Below are 20,255 nucleotides of genomic sequence, written 5' to 3' on the forward strand. Positions count from 1 at the left end.
ACTGAGATGTGGGGGGGACTGTACACTGAGATGTGGGGGGGACTGTACCATTAGATGTGGGGGGACTGTACACTGAGATGTGGGGGGGACTGTACACTGATGTGGGGGGGACTGTACACTGAGATGTGGGGGGGACTGTACACTGAGATGTGGGGGGGACTGTACACTGAGATGTGGGGGGACTGTACATTGAGATGTGGGGGGACTGTACACTGAGATGTGGGGGGGACTGTACACTGAGATGTGGGGGGGGACTGTACACAGATGTGGGGGGACTGTATATTGAGATGTGGGGGGACTGTACACTGAGATGTGGGGGGACTGTACACTGAGATGTGGGGGGGACTGTACACTGAGATGTGGGGGGACTGTACACTGAGATGTGGGGGGGACTGTACCATTAGATGTGGGGGGGACTGTACCATTAGATGTGGGGGGACTGTACACTGAGATGTGGGGGGACTGTACACTGAGATGTGGGGGGGACTGTACCATTAGATGTGGGGGGGACTGTACCATTAGATGTGGGGGGACAGTACACTGAGATGTGGGGGGACAGTACACTGAGATGTGGGGGGTCTGTGCACTGAGATGTGGGGGGACTGTACGTTGAGATATGGAGGGACAGCACGCTGAGATGTGGGGGGTCTGTAAACTGAGATTTGTGGGGTCTGTACACTGAGATGTGGGGGGGACTGTACCATTAGATGTGAGGGGGACACAACTGCTGACAGATGCCCTTTACACGTGAGGGGAATGCCCCTTGGAAATCCAGCCTTATTACATGTTCACCACTGCTCCTATGACCACAGTCACAGCTCTGGCGGCCATACTGTATTGGTAATGGCTAAATACTATACTCGGCAAGGACCGACATTACGTGGCAATCCCAGTTCATGTGGATCGGAAACAAGAGAGCAGAATGCTTTTTTACCTGGATCATGGAGCTCATGTCAGCAGTGGGAGAAGTATGTGGAACCTACTCATGTAGTAACTTATTTTGTACTGAGATGTGGGGGGGACTGTACACAGATGTGGGGGGGACTGTACACAGATGTGGGGGTCTGCACACTGAGATGTGGGGGGACTGTACACTGAGATGTGGGGGGACAGCACGCTGAGATGTGGGGGGACTGTACGCTGAGATGTGGGGGGGACTGTACGCTGAGATGTGGGGGGACAGCACGCTGAGATGTGGGGGGACTGTACGCTGAGATGTGGGGGGGACTGTACGCTGAGATGTGGGGGGGACTTAACAAAGATGAACGTAAAAGCTGCAAGACGGTACAATTCACAACAGCCCGCGGCGGTGGGGGTTCAAATGTCTGGTGTCAGTGTAAGTGGATAAGACGTGATGATGACCCGTCCATTATGATCCACCGGGTACTGTCCAGCACCTTAAGCACCATTCACATTACATTAAGGTCTGTACACTGAGATGTGGGGGGCACTGTACACTGAGATGTGGGGGGACAGTACACTGAGATGTGGGGAGTCTGTACACTGAGATGTGGGGGGCACTGTACACAGATGTGGGGGGACTGTAGACTGAGATGTGGGGAGACAGGACACTGAGATGTGGGGGAACTGTACGCTGAGATGTGGGGGGACTGCACGCTGAGATGTGGGGGGACTGTACGCTGAGACGTGGGGGGACAGTACACTGAGATGTGGTGGAACAGCCCACTGAGATGTGGGGGGGGTTTGTACGCTGAGACGTGGGGGGGGGTCTGTAAGCTGAGACTTGGGGGGACTGTATGCTGAGATGTGGGGGCACTGTACACTGATGTGGGGGGGACTGCATGCTGAGATGTGGGGGGGCAATATGCTGAGACGGGTGGTCTGTACTCTGAGACTTGGGGGGTCTGTACGCTGAGACTTGGGGGGTCTGTACGCTGAGACGTGTGGGGGGGCTGTACACTAAGATGAGGGGGGTCTGTACGCTGAGATGGGGACAGCTGTGTGTATGCAGTGGGGGGGGAGACTGTACGCTGAGTCGTGGGGGGGTCTGTACGCTGAGACGTGGGGGACTGTACGCTGAGATGTGAGGGGTCTGTACACTAAGATGTGGGGGGACTGTACAGAGATGTGGGGGGACTGTACACTGAGATGTGGGGGACTGTACACTGAGATGTGGGGGAACTGTACGCTGAGATGTGGGGGGACTGCACGCTGAGATGTGGGGGGACTGTACGCTGAGACGTGGGGGGACAGTACACTGAGATGTGGTGGAACAGCCCACTGAGATGTGGGGGGGGGTTTGTACGCTGAGACGTGGGGGGGGTCTGTAAGCTGAGACTTGGGGGGACTGTATGCTGAGATGTGGGGGCACTGTACACTGATGTGGGGGGGACTGCATGCTGAGATGTGGGGGGGCAATATGCTGAGACGGGTGGTCTGTACTCTGAGACTTGGGGGGTCTGTACGCTGAGACTTGGGGGGTCTGTACGCTGAGACGTGTGGGGGGGCTGTACACTAAGATGAGGGGGGTCTGTACGCTGAGATGGGGACAGCTGTGTGTATGCAGTGGGGGGGGGACTGTACGCTGAGTCGTGGGGGGGTCTGTACGCTGAGACGTGGGGGACTGTACGCTGAGATGTGAGGGGTCTGTACTCTAAGATGTGGGGGGACTGTACAGAGATGTGGGGGGACTGTACACTGAGATGTGGGGGACTGTACACTGAGATGTGGGGGTCTGTACACTAAGATGGGGGGGGACTGTACACTAAGATGTGGGGGGGGACTGTACAGAGATGTGGGGGGACTGTACACTGAGATGTGGGGTGTCTGTACACTGAGATGTGGGGGGGACTGTACACTGAGACTTGGGGGGACTGTATGCTGAGACGTGGGGGCACTGTAAACTGATGTGGGGGGACAGTACGCTGAGATGTGGGGGGACTGTACGCTGAGACTTGGGGGAGTCTGTACGCTGAGACGTGTGGCAGGGTCTGTACGATGAGATGTGGAGGGTCTTTACGCTGAGATGGGGACAGCTGTGTGTATGCAGTGGGGGGGAATGTACACTGAGATGTGGGGAGGTCTGTACACTGAGACGTGGGGGGGTCTGTACGCTGAGACGTGGGGGGTTCTGTACGTTGAAACGTGGGGGTCTGTACGCTGAGACGGGGGGGTCGACTGTACACTGAGACATGGGGGTCTGTACTCTGAGAAGTGGGGGGGTCTGTACACTGATGTGGAGGAGACTGTACGCTGAGATGTGGGAGGACTGTACTCTGACACGTGGGGGGGACTGTATGCTGAGACATGGGGGGGATCTGTACGCTGAGACGTGGTGGAGGTCTGTATCTTCATCCCTTCAAAAATATACACAACTCTGATCCGGCTTTCATGCAGGATACAGCCAGCAGAGTTCATCCAGGGTACGGCTTGCACAGTCCACTGTCAAAATCAGGAAAGCAACAATAGAGATGAACCTTGAAGGCAACAAGGAAGACACCGGGTGATCGGAGAGGTATAACAGGGAGCGGAAGGGAAGATGGTTCGACATACAATCAGGGAAGGACACAAGGCAGAGGCTGTTTAAACCTTAATCCAGGAGCCAACAGAGAACTGGGAGCGAAGAAGCGGAGGAGTCAGGGGGAACAGCCGGGAACTGAGACAGAGACCTCCGCGGAACACCATGCGAAGACAGGTAATAACGAGACGGCAGCATGGGAGACATGTAGGACGTTCAAAGAAAGAACCAGGCGTATAGACGGCTCACGCACGTGAAGGGTTTAGCAGCATGTGGATCTCTCGGATCGGTCGGAGCAGAGCATATCTTTCACAGAATGGTGAAGTGGATCGAGAGGCGGGAGGAGCAACTTAGTGTGTCTATGTCATAGCATCATCAGACTTGGTTTTTAACATTTGGATTGCAGGCTGTGGGTCTGCTGAATGACTTTCTGGATGACAAGATCCTACACCGCATGGTGACTTCCCTCCTCCACACCTGCAGAGAGCGCTATTTTGGGGTCAGAAGGGACAGGTTGCCAGATATCAGGTTTCTCCAATCATCTATTCATACCCAGGGCTGTATCTATAACAAGGGGACATCCTCTATATCTAGAGGAAAGGAGGTTTCTACAACATAGAAGAGGATTCTTTACTGTAACAGCAGTGAGACTATGGAGCTCTCTGCCAGAGGAGGATGTGATGGCGAACTCACAAAAAGAACTTAAAAAATGCAGCACCGTGTGCTGTTCGCATCCATAGTTCTGTTCTGCGGCTCAGCAGAAAGGTAGAGCATGTTCTATTCCCTCCTTTCCAGAGCCAAACCTTTTTATGTTTCTGTTCACATAGCCTTATGAGGGCGTGTTTTTATTTTTCTGCCAATTATCATGTGTAGGAGCTCTTTTCTGTGGGTAGAGTTGATGTTTTTATTGGTACCATTTTTGGGTACATATGATATTTTAATCAGTCAATAGTACACTTTTTTAGGCAAATTGACCAAACAATGATTGTTTTGGCACAGTTTTTGATTTATTTATTTTTTACAGCATTCACCTTAATGGGTAGATCATGTAATATTTATGGATGCAGCAATACCTAATTTGTCTATTTTTTATGTTTATTTTTCAAGCATTTTTAAAAGAAAAACAATCATGATTTTGTGTCTCTATTTTCTGAAAGCCATATTTATTTTATTTTTTGGGTGATTATCTTATATAGGGGCTCATTTTTGTGGCATGAGGTCACAGTTTGATAAGTACTACATTGGGTACATACAACTTTTTGATCACTTGGTATTACACTCTTTGTGATGTAAGGCTCATTTGGCACAGTTTTTATTTATTTACTTTTTAACGGTGTTCACCTGACGGGGTAGATCATGGGATATTTTTATACAGCAGGTTGTTACAGATGCGGTGATACCTAGATTCAAAATCTTTTTTATATTTATTTTGGTTTTACACAATAAAAGCATTTTTGAAAACACAAAATCATGTTTCTGTGCTTCCATTTTCTTAAACCATATTTTTTATATTTTGCTGCCGATTGTTTTATGTAGGGGCTCATTTTTTTTCAGAATGAGGAATTAGTATGCTTTCGGGGTACACATGATTTTATCATTTTTTTTTTAATGGTGTTCACTTCACGGAGTGGACCATGTGAGATATTTTTATAGACCCGGTCTGTTTTGTTTTGTTTTTTTCTATTTTTTACAATTTTATATGTCTTTTTTAATGGAAAAGGGGCATTTTATTTATTTTTTTACTTGAAACTTAAATTATTTTTTTATTGTTAAAAGACATTTTATTTTTGTCCCTGAGGTAAGAATTTAAACATCCCCCCCATGCCAAATGCTCAACCTAAGCCATTCCATTAAACCTCCAGACCCTCAATCAGACCCCCATCAGACTTCCAGACCACTATCAGACTTCCAGACTCCCAATGAGACCTCCAGACCCCCCATATCAGACCTCAGATCAGACTTAAAAATAAATAAAGTAACTTACCTCTCCTCCTCCGCTGCCACTCTCCAGGTCCGGCGGTTTCCCGACTCTCTTCTCAGGGCCCTCCTGTAGCGTCAGGTCAGAGTGCACTCTGTATGTCCTGACACTGCCGGCAGCTAGGACACAGCAGCGCAAGCCCTGAGAAGAGCAAGCAGAAGGAGGGGGTAAAAACTGTACAGCGCTTCAATCACCTGCCTCTTGCATACTAGTGAGCGCTTTCATTATGGAAGTGCTCACTATTATTCCCTTATAATATGCACTGTGCAGCGGACTACTGGTGACATGGGCCAGGGGTCTCTTCTACAGGTGTTATGTGAGTTTTTAAAGTTTTTTTCATGACTCCAGTTGCATTTCAGCAACGAGGAACTAGGTCCCCCTATGTAGTAGTGGTATAAGAGTTGCCTATGGTGTCCCTTGAGGTGCGGCTTTGTACTTGTCGCGGTGCTCCTACCTGGATATCCGAAACCCCAAGCATGGTCGTCGCAGCAGAGATAATAGGGTGAATAGTTGAGGGATTTGCAAAATGAATTGAGTCCAGACTTTTATTGGAGTTAAAACAGCTTTACTTGAATAAACGTGCATCAGAGAACAATCTTCCAACTTAATCTTGGTTATCAGCAAATTTTGGCATAAGTTCCGACAGGCAAACACATTCAGCTCTGCCACATCTGTACTCTTTCAGCTCTGCTATGCTGGCTGGATTAAATAGGAACTTTTCCTCTCTACTTTCTGCTGTAGGCAGAGATCCCTGGGTGCCGCTCTACAAGTCCAGATAGTTAGCTTACAGTGTTCGAATCCATGAAAGGTCCTCTTTAAGGCTGCACGCTAGGCCTTAGGATCCAAATAACCTTGGCGCAACACAAGGTTCTCAAACATATACACATTAGGAGACGAAGCAAAGCACTCCAATCTCTCCAAACACATAATAGCAGCGGGTCACCCTTGACGGTCTACAAGTCCAGATACTTAGCTTACAGTGTTCGGATTCATGAAAGGTCCTCTTTAAGGCTGCACACTAGGCCTTAGGATCCAAATAACCTTGGCGCAACACAAGGTTCTCAAACATATACACATTAGGAGGACGAAGCAAAGCACTCCAATCTCTCCAAACACATAATAGCAGCAGGTCACCCTTGACGGTCTTATATCTGCTTGTGACATAACCACTTGGTTCCCCCTGTGTCGCACTAGACCTAAGCTTTGCTCTGAAAGAGAATACACAAAGGGCAATAGCTGTAAATTCAAAAGGTTAGTGCAAATTAAAGTGCACCGAACCATAACCCTAAGTGCAACAAAAGTTCTTTGCAATCCATTGTAATTGTTTGTAATCGAAATGAGGTAATAACGGTATTTGTAATCCACATAAGGCACAAAGTCATTTGTAATCCACATGGGTAAGAAAGTAGCAGCACAGGTCATGAGAATCATTTGCAAAGAGCTCCCCAAATAACCTGAAAAGAGGGAAAAAATAAAGGAAAATGGGCGCAATCCATGCGCAACTGGGATAAGAATGCTGATGATGGGGGGAGTCCTAACTGAGCATGATCATCCAGGTGAGGGCACAACCAGGGGTAAAATCAAGAAACACATTAAAAACAAGCCAACAGGCCCTCACCCTTCAGATGCTGTCCATGAGTGGCTCCCGAAGTCAGTAGTCCTTTCAATTGGACATGTAGAGAAGGTCCAGCTCTTTAGAGGAGGGACTTGATGTCCTCATCGCTGCTGGAGCTGCTGCTAAGCTGGATGAGAGGTTTATCCTGCCTCTGGTAGCTCATTCTTACTTCAACAGTGGTGCTTTGGCGACACCTACTGTCACTTCTTGGTAAGGTGGTGATGCTCTTTATAGCTGCCATGACCTTCTGCTTAATTGGAGTGGATGCTCTAGCCAGAGCATGATCATTCAGAACCTCCGGCTGCAATGGGACCAGTAGCTGGACCTCCTCTCACTATGACCTGATGGATAGCTCCAGCTGTACACATTTCACAAATTGTGGACGAGATTGCCAGGGCAGCTGGTAGGTTACTTGAGTCGGGCTATAAACCAGGGTGGATGGTGATCCACTTCCTATCCACTGGTAAATGGTTGGAGGTTCGGGCAGTCCAGGTATTAGGAGCTCTGGTTCTGGTGTTTCCCGGTACCCCAGGATGTCACTCTCCTTTTCTTGCAAATGACCAGGATGTCCCCAGGCAGCTGGGTCCTACTGCCAGGGCTCTGGAGCGGACACGGGGACCATTGGCTTCATTAACAGGCTCACCCCAGTGGCAAAGAGGCCTTTAGGGGACAGCATAGGGGTGTACTCCACCTGCTCTCCCTTATATAAGTTATGGCGGGCCTGTGGCAGGTACGGCCTATTGACTGAACGGCAGATTACAAAAAGCTCTATTCCCCAACGGTCATCCTGGATAAACCCCTCGGTCGATGTTAAACCACAACAGGTTCCGGTCATCCTCTCCCGCAGTGGGTCATGGGGTAGAGGTCAATCTAATACTCTGAGGACCCAGTCCTTGATGGCCTTCCGGTAATTCCAGGCACTGGTGGCATGGGCCATCATTTTCCGAGGAACCATCAAATTAAAAGCATCGCCATCCACGTTCCTTCTGGGTGGCTCATTTCTGCTGGGCGGCTCACTTCTCGCTGGGCGGTGGAGTGGAGTCTCCGGCCACCTTCTCTGCGCCAGCAGGTGAGGGGACTTTCGGGCTTCTCTGTCCCAGCTCCCCGAACAAGTTGCTGAAGACGAATCTCCTCTATGCCACCAGTAGTCGACTGCATCAATTTTGGTGTCACAAACAGGATTCGGACAGTGCCGAAGGTGAAGGTGGTACCCAGTTGTAGGAATCCCAGAGTGGTGTAAGGGTTGCCTATGGTGTCCCTTTAGGTGTGGATTTGCACTTTTCATGGTGCTCCTACCTGGATATCCGGAACCCCAAGCATGGTCGTCCATGGCAGGGATAATAGTTGAGGGATTTGCAGAATGAATTGAGTCCAGACGTTTATTGGAGTTGAAACAACTCTACTTGAATAAACTTGCATCAGAGAACAATCTTCCAACTTTTTCTTATCAGCAGATTTTGGCATGAGTTCCGGCAGGCAAACATATTCAGCTCTGCTACATCTGCACTCCTTCAGCTCTAATATGCTGGCAAGATTAAATAGGAACTTTTTCTCTCTACTTTCTGCTGTAGGCTGCAACTTAGCTTTATGTAGTCTGACTCTGTCTTTGTCTGGATCTGTATCTTTGTATTTATCTCTGTCTTTATTCAGGGAATCTTTCTTCCTGACTCTGGAGGCACTCAGCTTAGGCCTCTGGACCAAGCAGAGAGGCTCTGCTGGCTGGCACACAGCCTTCCTCTTACAGGGGGCACTCTAAACTGAACTACTGCAGGCTCGTCCAACAGAGGCGAGGGCCTGCTGCTTCCCCAAAAAGGGGGTAAGCTAGACTGACTCTCACTAACTAAAACTCCTCCCTCTCTAGAGAGGACCAGAATGGATAGACAAGTTCCACTCTAGAAAAACTAGCTCTGCCAAGATTGCCGCCATCTGCTGGTGAACCAGGCACATTGCACTTTAACATAACATTTTCATAGAATCTCAATACACATTATGCAGGATATGGTAATAAATGCATATGATGAAACAGGATCAACCATAGGATGAAAAAAGGTGGTAATGCCCCCTAGTGGGGTGTTACATACTGCATCTTATAAAGTTAAATATTCAGCACCATTGGCAAGTGAAGCCCCCTGGGCTCCCTTGGCTTATGGGCCCGGTCGCAACCGCGACTGCTGCGACCGCTATAGCTACGGCAGTGGTCTGATCCCTGCTTCAATGCAGTAGAATACATCTCTATTGTACTGCATTGACTATCAGTGTATTACACAGTGTTTGTCACCAATGCTGCTGATGAAGACACCATGTGTGGGGCAGGGGAAGGACCGCAGGACAAGAATGCCCATCCTGGAGCGCCAAGTGCCTGCAGTTTAGGGCAAGTATTCTCATCCTAGTTCCTTAAGGTGTAAAAGGGATTCTGTCACCTCGTTTTAGCCTATAGAGATGTGGACATGCACGGCTAGATCGCCGCTAGCATGTCCGCAATATACCTGTCCCATAGCGCTGTGTCCTTTCATTGTGTTTAAAATATGATTTTAGAGATATGTAAATTAGCCTGGTAAGGAGCCCAGCACCGCCTGCGTCCTCCGAATCTCCTCCTTGCTCACAGTTAGATCGCCGTAATCTCGCGATGCGCGAGCTCGCGCATGCGCAGTGCCGGCATAGTGTTCCTTCCCTGTGCTGGCATCAGCATCAGGGAAGGAACTGCGCATACGCGAGCTCCCGCATCGCGAGATTACGGCGATCTAACTGTGAGCAAGGAGGAGATTCGGAGGACGCAGGCGGTGCTGGGCTCCTTCACAGGGGGGCGTGGCTGGGCACGAAGAAGGTTAGTACAGCCCCTTGGGATCCTTACCAGGCTCATTTACATATTTCTAAAATATTTTTTTTTAACACAATAAAAGGACACAGCGCTATGGGACAGGAATATTGCGGACATGCTAGCGACGATCTAGCCGTACATGTCCGCAGCTCTATAAGCTAAAATGAGGTGACAGAATCCCTTGAATGTGACTCCGAATACACAAGATGTAAATAAAAAGCTCAGTGGTTACCCATGTGGAGGTAAATTGCACGCCATGCAAGTAGAACCTCATGTGTATAACACAACACAAGTTGCGGTATCCTCTGGGGATAATGCCATATAGTCACCACTTACATACCTTAATAAGAATTCATTAGACATTAGCCTGTGCTTACTTCATGACACAGTATTGGGACCTGCAGGAAACAAACCATGATGGCCACGGGAAGTGACGCAAGACACTTTAGACTTGAATTTAAATAATAAGTGACTGAAATACAAATAAATTAATAATAAAAATAATTCTGAAAATTGTCAAAACTAGAGAAGACCAAACCTTTTAAGATTCGCAATTATGACTAATTTGGCAGATTTTTCAAAAAACTGTCTTTCTTTCCCATAGCAACCAATCACAATGCAGCTTTCATTTTTCAGGAACACTATGAGGAATGAAAGCTGTGCTGTGATTGGGCAGTTTTCATAAATCTCCTCCTCTGTGTCCATAGAGACAAGCTATGACATCACAAGTATAACGTGTAATGTCACTGGTTCTGGTTCCAAATGCTCCGGTTTAGCAGAAAGCTGTTAGTTCTCTGCTTATTGAGCGCGTGCACACTGCTGACATTCACTGTCTGTGTGACTGTGGAGATTGGATTTTTTTCTTAGGTAAGATAATTTCATATAACAATATAATTATAGTAATGTATACAGTGTGTATATAGCAGTGGACTGTATAGACAGACGTTGTGTTTCTGACCCCAGGACCTGCTGACATGCCGCTACTAAAGACCATCAGGAGCGCCAAACCCCCATGGAGGGTCTGGGATAGAAAAGCCCAGAAATCAGGCCTGAGAAGCACCGTGTACAGCGTCAATGGAGACGAGTACACCGGAGAATGGATGAATAACCTGAGGCATGGTAAGACTGGAAATACACATCACTGTATAGCGGACAGACGGATACAGGCGAATGTCATCTCTTAAAGGAGAACTCCCCATTGGGTTGTACTAGGAAAGGTACCTGGTGCTGACCAAGTATGAAGTGTTGGTCTATCTGTCTATTTTATTTTTAACTTCCTAAATACCTAAAGGCTAAACTGGTTGGAGATGGAGACATAAGACGGAGCCTGGTGGTAAACAACATGGGCGGTTTTATTGCCAGGTGCACAGACATGAAGATTTCTACCGGATCCAACTCTGAAGCAGACAACATACAACTGTCCATGCGAGATACATGTAGAGTCCAGATTTATGCCGCCACCCGCAATGATTGGCCTTGGGCCTTAATTATCGTCATTGCAAATGACAGCTTCACTGTAAACTGTAATGTCAAAAGGATCCCACTCAAGTCAGGAAGATCCACTGGCCGATGCCTCCCCTCTTCAAGAATTAGGACTGAAAACTTTAATATGACCCCAAAAAAGTATAAGATGTAATGGGGATGATTTATCTAAACTGGTGCAAAAGAGAAATGAGGCAGTTGCCCATAGCAACCAATCAGATTAGGACTTTTATTTTTGAAAAGGAACGTAGAAATCTGATTGGTTGCTATAGGCAACCTCTGACCTGAGCCTTTTCATCTAGCATTATCTAGTAATGTGCAAAAAATATAAAAAATAAAAACTGTCAAATTAGAAGCATTAGATAATGGAGATTGGTACGGTCTCCATTATCTAAAGCTTCGATTATTACAAAATTTTAGGTCATTCAACCCGCGGTCAGTCCATATTAAACACATGTGAAACAGGTATAATAGAGCAATAGAAAAGGCCCCCACTAAAGTCAGGAAGATCCGCGGGCAGGTGCCTTCCCTCTTCAAGATTTATGGCTGGAAACTTTACAGGGATTCTGTCACCAGGATTATCCCTATAGATCCAATTACATGTTATTGGAGGTCTTCTACAGCATGTCAGAAATATGGAATTATGTAAATTATGACTGCTGTAGCTTTGCAGAAAAAATAGGTCCACATCCATCCCCAAAAAATGCAGATCAGATGTGGACAGAAACTACAGCCGTGTGCATGAGCCCTAACCAGGATATCAGTTACTCGCCCTGTGTCTGGCTGTTTAGGTAACTCATGAGTCCCAAGACTGATGATGGCTACTGTGTCAGGGGCTGCTTCCGGACTGCAGATGTTTTGGACACCAGGCTCCCTCAGGTCGCAGCTGCTGCGGGGCGTTCCTCACTCCCATATTCCTCATGGGTTGTCCCACTGCCTACAGGCCACGCCCCCTATCATGTCTCCCCAATGCTGTAGCATCATGCACTGAGAGGGACTGACTCAGGACCAATGGGGCAGCTTTGATTTGTTCTGCTGTTGGTCCCTTATTCAGATACTTACCTGTATCTGTTCCAGCACTTCCAGGTGCAGTTCACAGGAAGGTCCTTTAAAATCATACTTGCCAACTTTCCAAAAACACATGGAAGGTTCCTGAAACTTTAACCATATGGCAGAGCATCATCAGTTTTAGCCCTGGCATCCAAATTACATTGAGAGAATGGAGCAATGGACCAGAGCGCTCCATGGCAGAGGGTGCTGTTACGTTTTGGGGGCCTTATTTTGGTGACAAGTGATGTGCCCTAATAAAGGGCCTAATAAATGGTGTGTGTCAATGCCTGGGAAACTTTAAACAATGCGCTGTGTGTGCCATGCCCATCTATCTCCCGAATCCCTAACTTCAGATGTTACAAAACATATTAGAACAGCCCTGGAATCATTCCCACTCCTCACACAGACTTTATACAGCAGCTGATAGAAGTTACAGATCTTGTGATTTTCAGGTTGGAGGTTGGTCTCCATGGTCGGTCACGCTGCTCTTCAATGTTTTGTAATGATGTTGCAGATAAGTCTAGGTTCACGGTCAATCTGTGGTCACCGAGGTCTGTTGGAAGCCGTTGGCATCTGTCATGTACCAACGGCAAAATGTAAAACCTAGCCCTAACATCATATCATACAAGGGTGTAACTGGTGTCTCTGGGTCTGCTGGACATAAGAATTTTTTCTGCACTATGATTTCTTGGTATATATCCTCTGCTCTGATTGTATTCTTAGAACTGTGTGGTTAGGTTCACACTGAGGTTTTGGAGCAGGTTTTGAGGTACATTTTCCTGCTGGTTTTTCAGCCATAGGCAGAAGTGGATTTGAAACGAGTTGTAAATATAAAGGAAGGATTTAGACTTCTCCTTCCTGATGGATCCACTTCTGGCTTTGGATGAAAAACCTGCAGGAAAATCTGCCTCAAAACCTCCATCCAAGAACTCAGTGTGAACATATCCTAACACACTGTATTTCAGGCAAAGGCTCTTATCTGTACAAGAAGGCCAACGCCATCTACCAGGGAGACTGGAAAAATGGAAAGAGAAACGGATACGGGACGTATGCCGTGAAAGCGCCCAGCACTGGAACGTACATTCGAGTTTATGCTGGCAACTGGGTGAATGACAAAAAACATGTAAGTTGTTTTCTTTTTGTCCAGAAGAAATGAGAAGACAATAGAGTCTTGTAATTCATTGTCTCTGTAGCTGTAGCATGATGTCCTCCTGACAAGGCCCGACCAGAGTCCAGTCCAGTAGGACCTTAGGCTATAGTTCACATTAAGCTATAAAGTATTAAAGAGCCCAGGGTACAAGACTTGAATAGGACAAGGATGCTTCTAAATCTATATCATGTAAACCTCAGCTAAATGTGAATTGTGGTTTGTGTCTCTTTGCAGGGATATGGGACTTACTACTATTCAGATGTTGAATACTATGAAGGCGGCTGGGATTGCGGCAAAAGGAGCGGATGGGGCAAGATGATATATGCCAATGGTGACATCTTTGATGGAGAATGGCACAATGACAAGTACTCTGGACAAGGGATACTTTTTTTAGGTACTTCATGGTACTTTTAGGTTCCTTCCTTCTTGTCAAGAGAAAAATCCAGTAATGACCTGAGAACATATGATCAGGAGTTCAGAATATTGAATCATAGATCTATCACACAAGGGGAACATGGAAATAGACAGAACTATAGGGTACTTACCTGTTATAGTCTGTGAAAGTCTTCAAGGCTGAATTTAGTGATGATCAGTACAGTCCTGTTTCGCATCATCCATCTGATCCTAGGTGTATATGTAGATGTGATATGGTCCCGCATTGTCCCCGTAATATCTTTATGCTGTGGTCTCTATGTCTATGTGGATCCCTTTGTGCCTATTAACAGCAAACAAGAATCGTTATGAAGGATCCTGGAAAGATGGAAGAAAGCATGGAGCTGGGATATTCTACTACCTGGACAAGGGCAGAATCTATGATGGATATTGGGTGAAAGATATCCCCAAGTGTGGGACTATGGAGGACATTGGCTGCACAGAAGCTCCTAACACCAAGAAGCTTCTTATTCCTGAGGTAACACATTTACCATACAGTAGATAGTGCCTTGAGAGTGTATTTATACCCCATGAACCTTTCCACATGTTTTGATGTTACACTTACAATGTAATTTATTGGAATTTTATGTGATAGACCAACACAAAGTAGCAAGTATGTGTGAAGTGAACAGAAAATGACACATGGTTTTGTGGTGTGGGGTGCTTTTGTATTCAGCCCCCTAATACTTTTGTAGAATCACTTTTTGCTGCAATTACCGCTGCAAGTCTTTTGGGGTACATTTAGAGGCTGAAATGTGTTGCCCATTCCTCTTTGCTAAATATGTCAAGCTCAATCAGATTGGATGGAGAGCGTCGCTGAACAGAAAATTTCAAGTCTTGCCACAGATTCTCAATGTAACCTAAGTTGGAAACCGAGTACAACCACAACTACTACTTGGGGGTCCCAGAGCAATATAGACTGCTTTAAAGGGGTTTTCTGATGACCTATCCTACTCCAGAGACTCTTACGGATCAGCTGTTTGAGAAGGCACTGGTGCTCCTGTGAGTGACATGACCTTCTCACAGCTTACCTTAGGTCAGTGAAGTCACGTTACTCGGTCACGTGACCTAGGTGGAGCTTAGTCCCATTCAAGTGATTGGGACTGAACTGCGATACCAATCACAGCCGCTATACAATGTACAGCACTGTGCTTGGTAAGCTGTGAGCAGCACCGGGGCCTTCTCAAACAGCTGTTGGACCTGAGCATTCTGAGCATAGGTCATCAGTTAGAAAGTGGCTAAACACCCTACTATGTTTGTATTATTTTCTTTTTCTTTTTTTTTTTTAAGGTGAAAGTGGCTGATCCCAAAAAAATCTGTGAAGAAGCTAGAAGAGCGATTCTCCAAAAGAGAAAATGAACAATACTTTGGCTCAAAACCATGGCATGCTGTTGGCTAACTGTTAACACCTTAAGTGAAGCCACAGACATGCTACTAACATCTTCTTACCTGAACCCATGATTGTTCTGTAGAGTCAATATCAATGGCTCATCTGTATATAGTTTATTTAAAAGAAGAAAAAAATGAAAAATTTTAAATATTTGTTAAAAAAAAAAAGGACATCACTTTGGCTTAAATCACTGGCATGCTATTGGGCTGCTGATTACACCTAAAGTGAAGCCATAGACATGCTGCCATCTTATAATCACTTTGGCTTCCATCACTGGCTGCTATTGGACCACTTTTAACACCTATAGTGAAGCCATCAACATTCTATTAGCTTAACATCATCTTACATGAAGCCATGATTGTCCTGTAGAGTCCATAGCAATGGCTCATCTGTTTATAGTTTATTTGAAAACATGGAGAAAAAAATTAAAAAATAAATGAAAAATTTTAAATATTTGTTAAAAAAAAAAAAAGGACATCACTTTGGCTTAAATCACTGGCATGCTATTGGGCTGCTGATTACACAAGTGAAGCCATAGACAGGCTACCATCTTATAATCATCTTACCTGAAGCCATGATTGTTCTGTAGAGTCAATATCAATGGCTCATCTGTATATAGTTTATTTAAAAAAAAAAAAAAAACTATGGAAAAAACATCTAAGAAAAGGACACCACTTTGGCTTAAATCACTGGCTGCTATTGGGCCGCTGTTACAACCTAAAGTCAGGCCATAGACATGCTATTAAAATTAACATCATCTTACCTGAAGCCATGATTGTTCTGTAGAGTCCATATCAACAGCTCAAATATTTCTTCTGAAAAAAATAAAATAAAAAGACACCACTTTGGCGTACATCACTGGCTGCTATTGGACCACTTTTAACACCTATAGTGAAGCCATCAACATTCTATTAGTTTAACATCATCTTACATGAAGCCATGATTGTCCTGTAGAGTCCATAGCAATGGCTCATCTGTTTATAGTTTATTTGAAAACATGGAGAAAAAAAAAGAAAAAAAAAATGGAAAATTTAAAATATTTGTTAAAAAAAAAAAAGGACATCACTTTGGCTTAAATCACTGGCATGCTATTGGGCTTCTGATTACACCTAAAGTGAAGCCATAGACATGCTGCCATCTTATGATCATCTTACCTGAAGCCATGATTGCTCTGTAGAGTCAATATCAATGGCTCATCTGTATATAGTTTATTTAAAAAATAAAAAATAAAATTGAAAATAACATCTCAAAAAAGGACACCACTTTGGCTTAAATCACTGACTGCTATTGGGCCGCTGTTACACCCTAAAGTCAGGCCATAGACATGCTATTAAATTAACATCATCTTACCTGAAGCCATGATTGTTCTGTAGAGTCAATATAAACAGCTCAAATATTTCTTTGGAAAATAAAATAAAAAGACACCACTTTGGCGTACATCACTGGCAGCTATTGGACCACTTTTAACACCTATAGTGAAGCCATCAACATTCTATTAGCTTAACATCATCTTACATGAAGCCATGATTGTCCTGTAGAGTCCATAGCAATGGTTCATCTGTTTATAGTTTATTTGAAAACATGGAAAAAAAAAATATAAAAAATGGAAAATATTTCTTTGAAAAAAAAAAGACACCACTTTGGCTTAAAACACTGGCATACTATTAGACCGCTGTTAACACCTTTGGTGAAGCCATCGACATGCTATTGCCTATTAGTTTAACATCATCTTACCAGAAGCCATGATTGTTTTGTAGAGTCAATATCAACGCTTCATTTGAATATAGTTTATTTATGGTAAAAGAAAGTGGAAAAAAGTGAAAAATATTTATTTGAAAGAAAAAAAAACAAGAAAAAAAAACACTTTGGCTTAAGAAAACTGACATGCTATTGAACCACTGTTACCACCTGAAGTGAAACCATAGACATGCTGTTGGGTTAACACCATCTTACCGAGGCCATTAGTGTTCTTTAGAGTCAATATAAACGGCTCATCTTTATAAAGTTTATTTGAAAATTGGTAAATTTTCTATAAAAGAAAACATTGTGGCTCAAATCACAGACTTGCTATTGGACCACTGAAACCATCCTAAGTGAAGACAGAGACAAGCTTATTATTAACCACATTTAAACTGAAGTCATGATTGCCCAGTGGATATCATCTCCGGCTCTTCTACATAAAGTTTATACACTCACTATAAGAAGAAATACCAACACAACATCAATGACCCTAAGCCATGGACATGATACAAGCTCCTGTGATCACCGTGCTGAGTCTAGGAACATCTGATGCCACGAATCTGCTACTGCACTAACATCTACAAGTTTCAGAAGTCATTTGCTTGAAATACTTTTAACAACAAGTAAAAACTTCCATGTCCTTGTGTACGAAGTTTTCTATACTGACTGTTACTTTATGGGCCATGACATACCAACTTGGTTTTCAACATTTGGATTCCAAGCTGTGGATCTGCTGAGTGACTTGTACTTTCTGGATGACAAAATCCCACACCGCATGGTGACTTCCCTCCTCCACACCTGCAGAGAGCGCTATTTTGGGGTCAGGAGGGACAGGTTGCCAGATTTCTCCTATCATCTATTCATACCCAGGGCTGTATCTATAACATGGGGACATCCTATACACCTAGAGGAAAGGAGGTTTCTACAACATAGAAGAGGATTCTTTACTGTAACAGCAGTGAGACTATGGAGCTCTCTGCCTGAGGAGGTTGTGATGGCGAACTCACAAAAAGAGCTTCAAAGATGCAGCACCGTGTGCTGTTCGCATCCATCGTTCAGTTCCGTGGCTCATTCAGATGTGTTGATGCCTAGTTTTTTTTTATTGTTTATTTATTTTAAGGAAAGGGGGGCAACTTGAACTTTTATATATTTTTTTAAGTAACCCTAGGTGACTATCACTGGCGATCATTAGATTGCCAATTGTGTTCTGTGATGGGTATATATCCATCACTGAACACACCATTAACTGTATTCCAATACAGTACTGCCACCTGCTGGCCTGTATTAGAATATTCCAGTGATGGGTATCAGACTGCTGGAGGCTCCAAGCCATCACTGGTATACTACAGCTTCTCTGATCTCAGCTGCACCTGCATTGCTCAGATGTCATGGTCACAATAGACTGCGGCATCTAAGGGGTTAAAACAGCAGAAACCCATTGGGTAAGGTGCCCACTACATGTGCGAGCATCTTTAATGTGAAGACTTCAGACGTACATGTACGGCAGAGGTTAAATGTCTCTAAACACACACACACATGTAGCCTGGTAGAAATACATTAAATTACAACTAATAGGAGTTTACAGTGCCATCGGGGTTAACTAGATCTACAACTAGTTTAGGCTCCATGCACACAACCATATTTCTGGACGTGCGGAAGGTGAAAATGCAAGTATCCATGTTTTACGGGCAGCAAAAAGGAGACGGTTGTGTGCATGAGGCCTTACGGGCAGAGAGATCGAGTACAAACTGCACGGCCGTGTGCACGATTTTTTTTTTAATGTAACTATTTGAAGGATTCTTTTTACATACCCTTAAGGGCTGTTTCATCATCAATAGAAAAATCCAGGAAAACCCCTCGCTACATCCCCATATCTTTGTGCCACTGTGTAGGACGTCCAAAAAAAGGATTACCAGTAATCTGTTTTCCATTAGTCCATGACGGCACCTGTGAGAGACTATCCTCCATCTGGACAAGAAACAGGGACTTCCAAGATGTATACACAATGAAACCCCCAACAGATAAACTTTTGAGAAATCTAGAGGCTATAGGCTAGAGCTGGTGAACCTATGGCATGGGTGTCAGAGGCAGCACTCGGAGCCCTCTCTGTGGGCACCCGCACCGTGGAAAAAGTCTATGGTGTACCAATATGCTTTAGACCAAGGATGCTGAACCTGCGGCCCTCCAGCTGTTGCAAACCTACAACTCCCATCATGCTCTGCTTTAGGCTGATAGCTGTAGGCTTTCCGGGCATGCTGGGAGTTGTAGTTTTGCAACAGCTGGAGGGCCGCAGGTTGAGCATCCCTGATTTAGACTTTTCCTGCCATTCATCAGCGCAGGGCGCACTATGAACAGCACGGGCAGTGCACTGAATGTAGGCAGGATATTACAGCTAAATGATAAAGTACATGGAAGATATACTGGACTGGACTGTAGTATTCAGGTTAGATTGCCGTATTGGCACTTTGTGATAAATAAATGGGTTGCAGTTTGGGCACCCGGTCTGTAAAAGGTTCGCCATCACTGGGCTGGAGTGTACAGTGTTTAAATCACATGGAGAAGCTGTAACTCTGACAGAGGGGCTTAACATTGAAGAACTTTTATTTATTTATTTTTTTTCAAAAAAGATATAAAAGTTTACAATATACCAATTCATTGTCAAAATTCAAAATACAGTACAACATAATCTCATCCTATATTATTTTATAACCAACCACCCCTCCCTCCAACCCCCCCTATTTCTTCCGCAGAGCTGTCGTCACGCCTAATGTTTTTATTTCCAGCTACCCCATATCCGCTGCCAGGCTACTTTCCTTCCCACCGTTTGGGCAAGATTGTATTCGTACAACTTTACCCTATTCATATATTCTCTCCATTCCTGGAAGTTGGGATATTTACTGGAGCCCCAATGTTTAACTATTATTATTTTAGCCAGAGCGATACCCCGTGACCAAAGTAGTTGCTCCAATTTATTCTTATTTATCTCTGGAAAAGTCCCCAGGATAGCATAATCAATACACACTTCGTATTTTATAGGGGAACTATTCTGCAATTTCTGAAATATTTTAATCCAATGCTCTTTTATCCCTGGGCATTCCCACAACAAGTGCTTGTATTCTCCT

General features: G+C 45.0%; 2 protein-coding genes across 2 annotated transcripts in view; one reads left to right on the forward strand and one right to left on the reverse strand.

Annotated features, from left to right (window-relative positions):
- Nucleotides 1–5,934, reverse strand: part of LOC122923610 (39S ribosomal protein L38, mitochondrial-like) — a 41,874-nt gene extending 35,940 nt beyond the window's left edge. The window contains exons 1-2 of the mRNA XM_044274477.1: nt 5,911–5,934; nt 5,463–5,597 (exon numbers count right to left, since the gene is read on the reverse strand). Coding sequence (XP_044130412.1) covers nt 5,463–5,597; nt 5,911–5,934 — 159 coding nt within the window. The remainder of the gene's footprint in view (nt 1–5,462; nt 5,598–5,910) is intronic.
- A 4,929-nt stretch (nt 5,935–10,863) lies between these two features.
- LOC122923612 (MORN repeat-containing protein 3-like) lies at nt 10,864–15,423 on the forward strand. The gene is made up of 5 exons (XM_044274479.1): nt 10,864–11,008; nt 13,387–13,544; nt 13,806–13,965; nt 14,297–14,481; nt 15,294–15,423. The coding sequence occupies exons 1-5, from the start codon at nt 10,864–10,866 to the stop codon at nt 15,360–15,362; spliced, it is 717 nt and encodes a 238-aa protein (XP_044130414.1). The 3' UTR covers nt 15,363–15,423.
- The last annotated feature ends 4,832 nt before the right edge of the window (nt 15,424–20,255 follow it).

The sequence above is a fragment of the Bufo gargarizans genome, unplaced genomic scaffold, assembly GCF_014858855.1.
Source record: "Bufo gargarizans isolate SCDJY-AF-19 unplaced genomic scaffold, ASM1485885v1 original_scaffold_1773_pilon, whole genome shotgun sequence".
Lineage (NCBI taxonomy): Eukaryota > Metazoa > Chordata > Amphibia > Anura > Bufonidae > Bufo > Bufo gargarizans.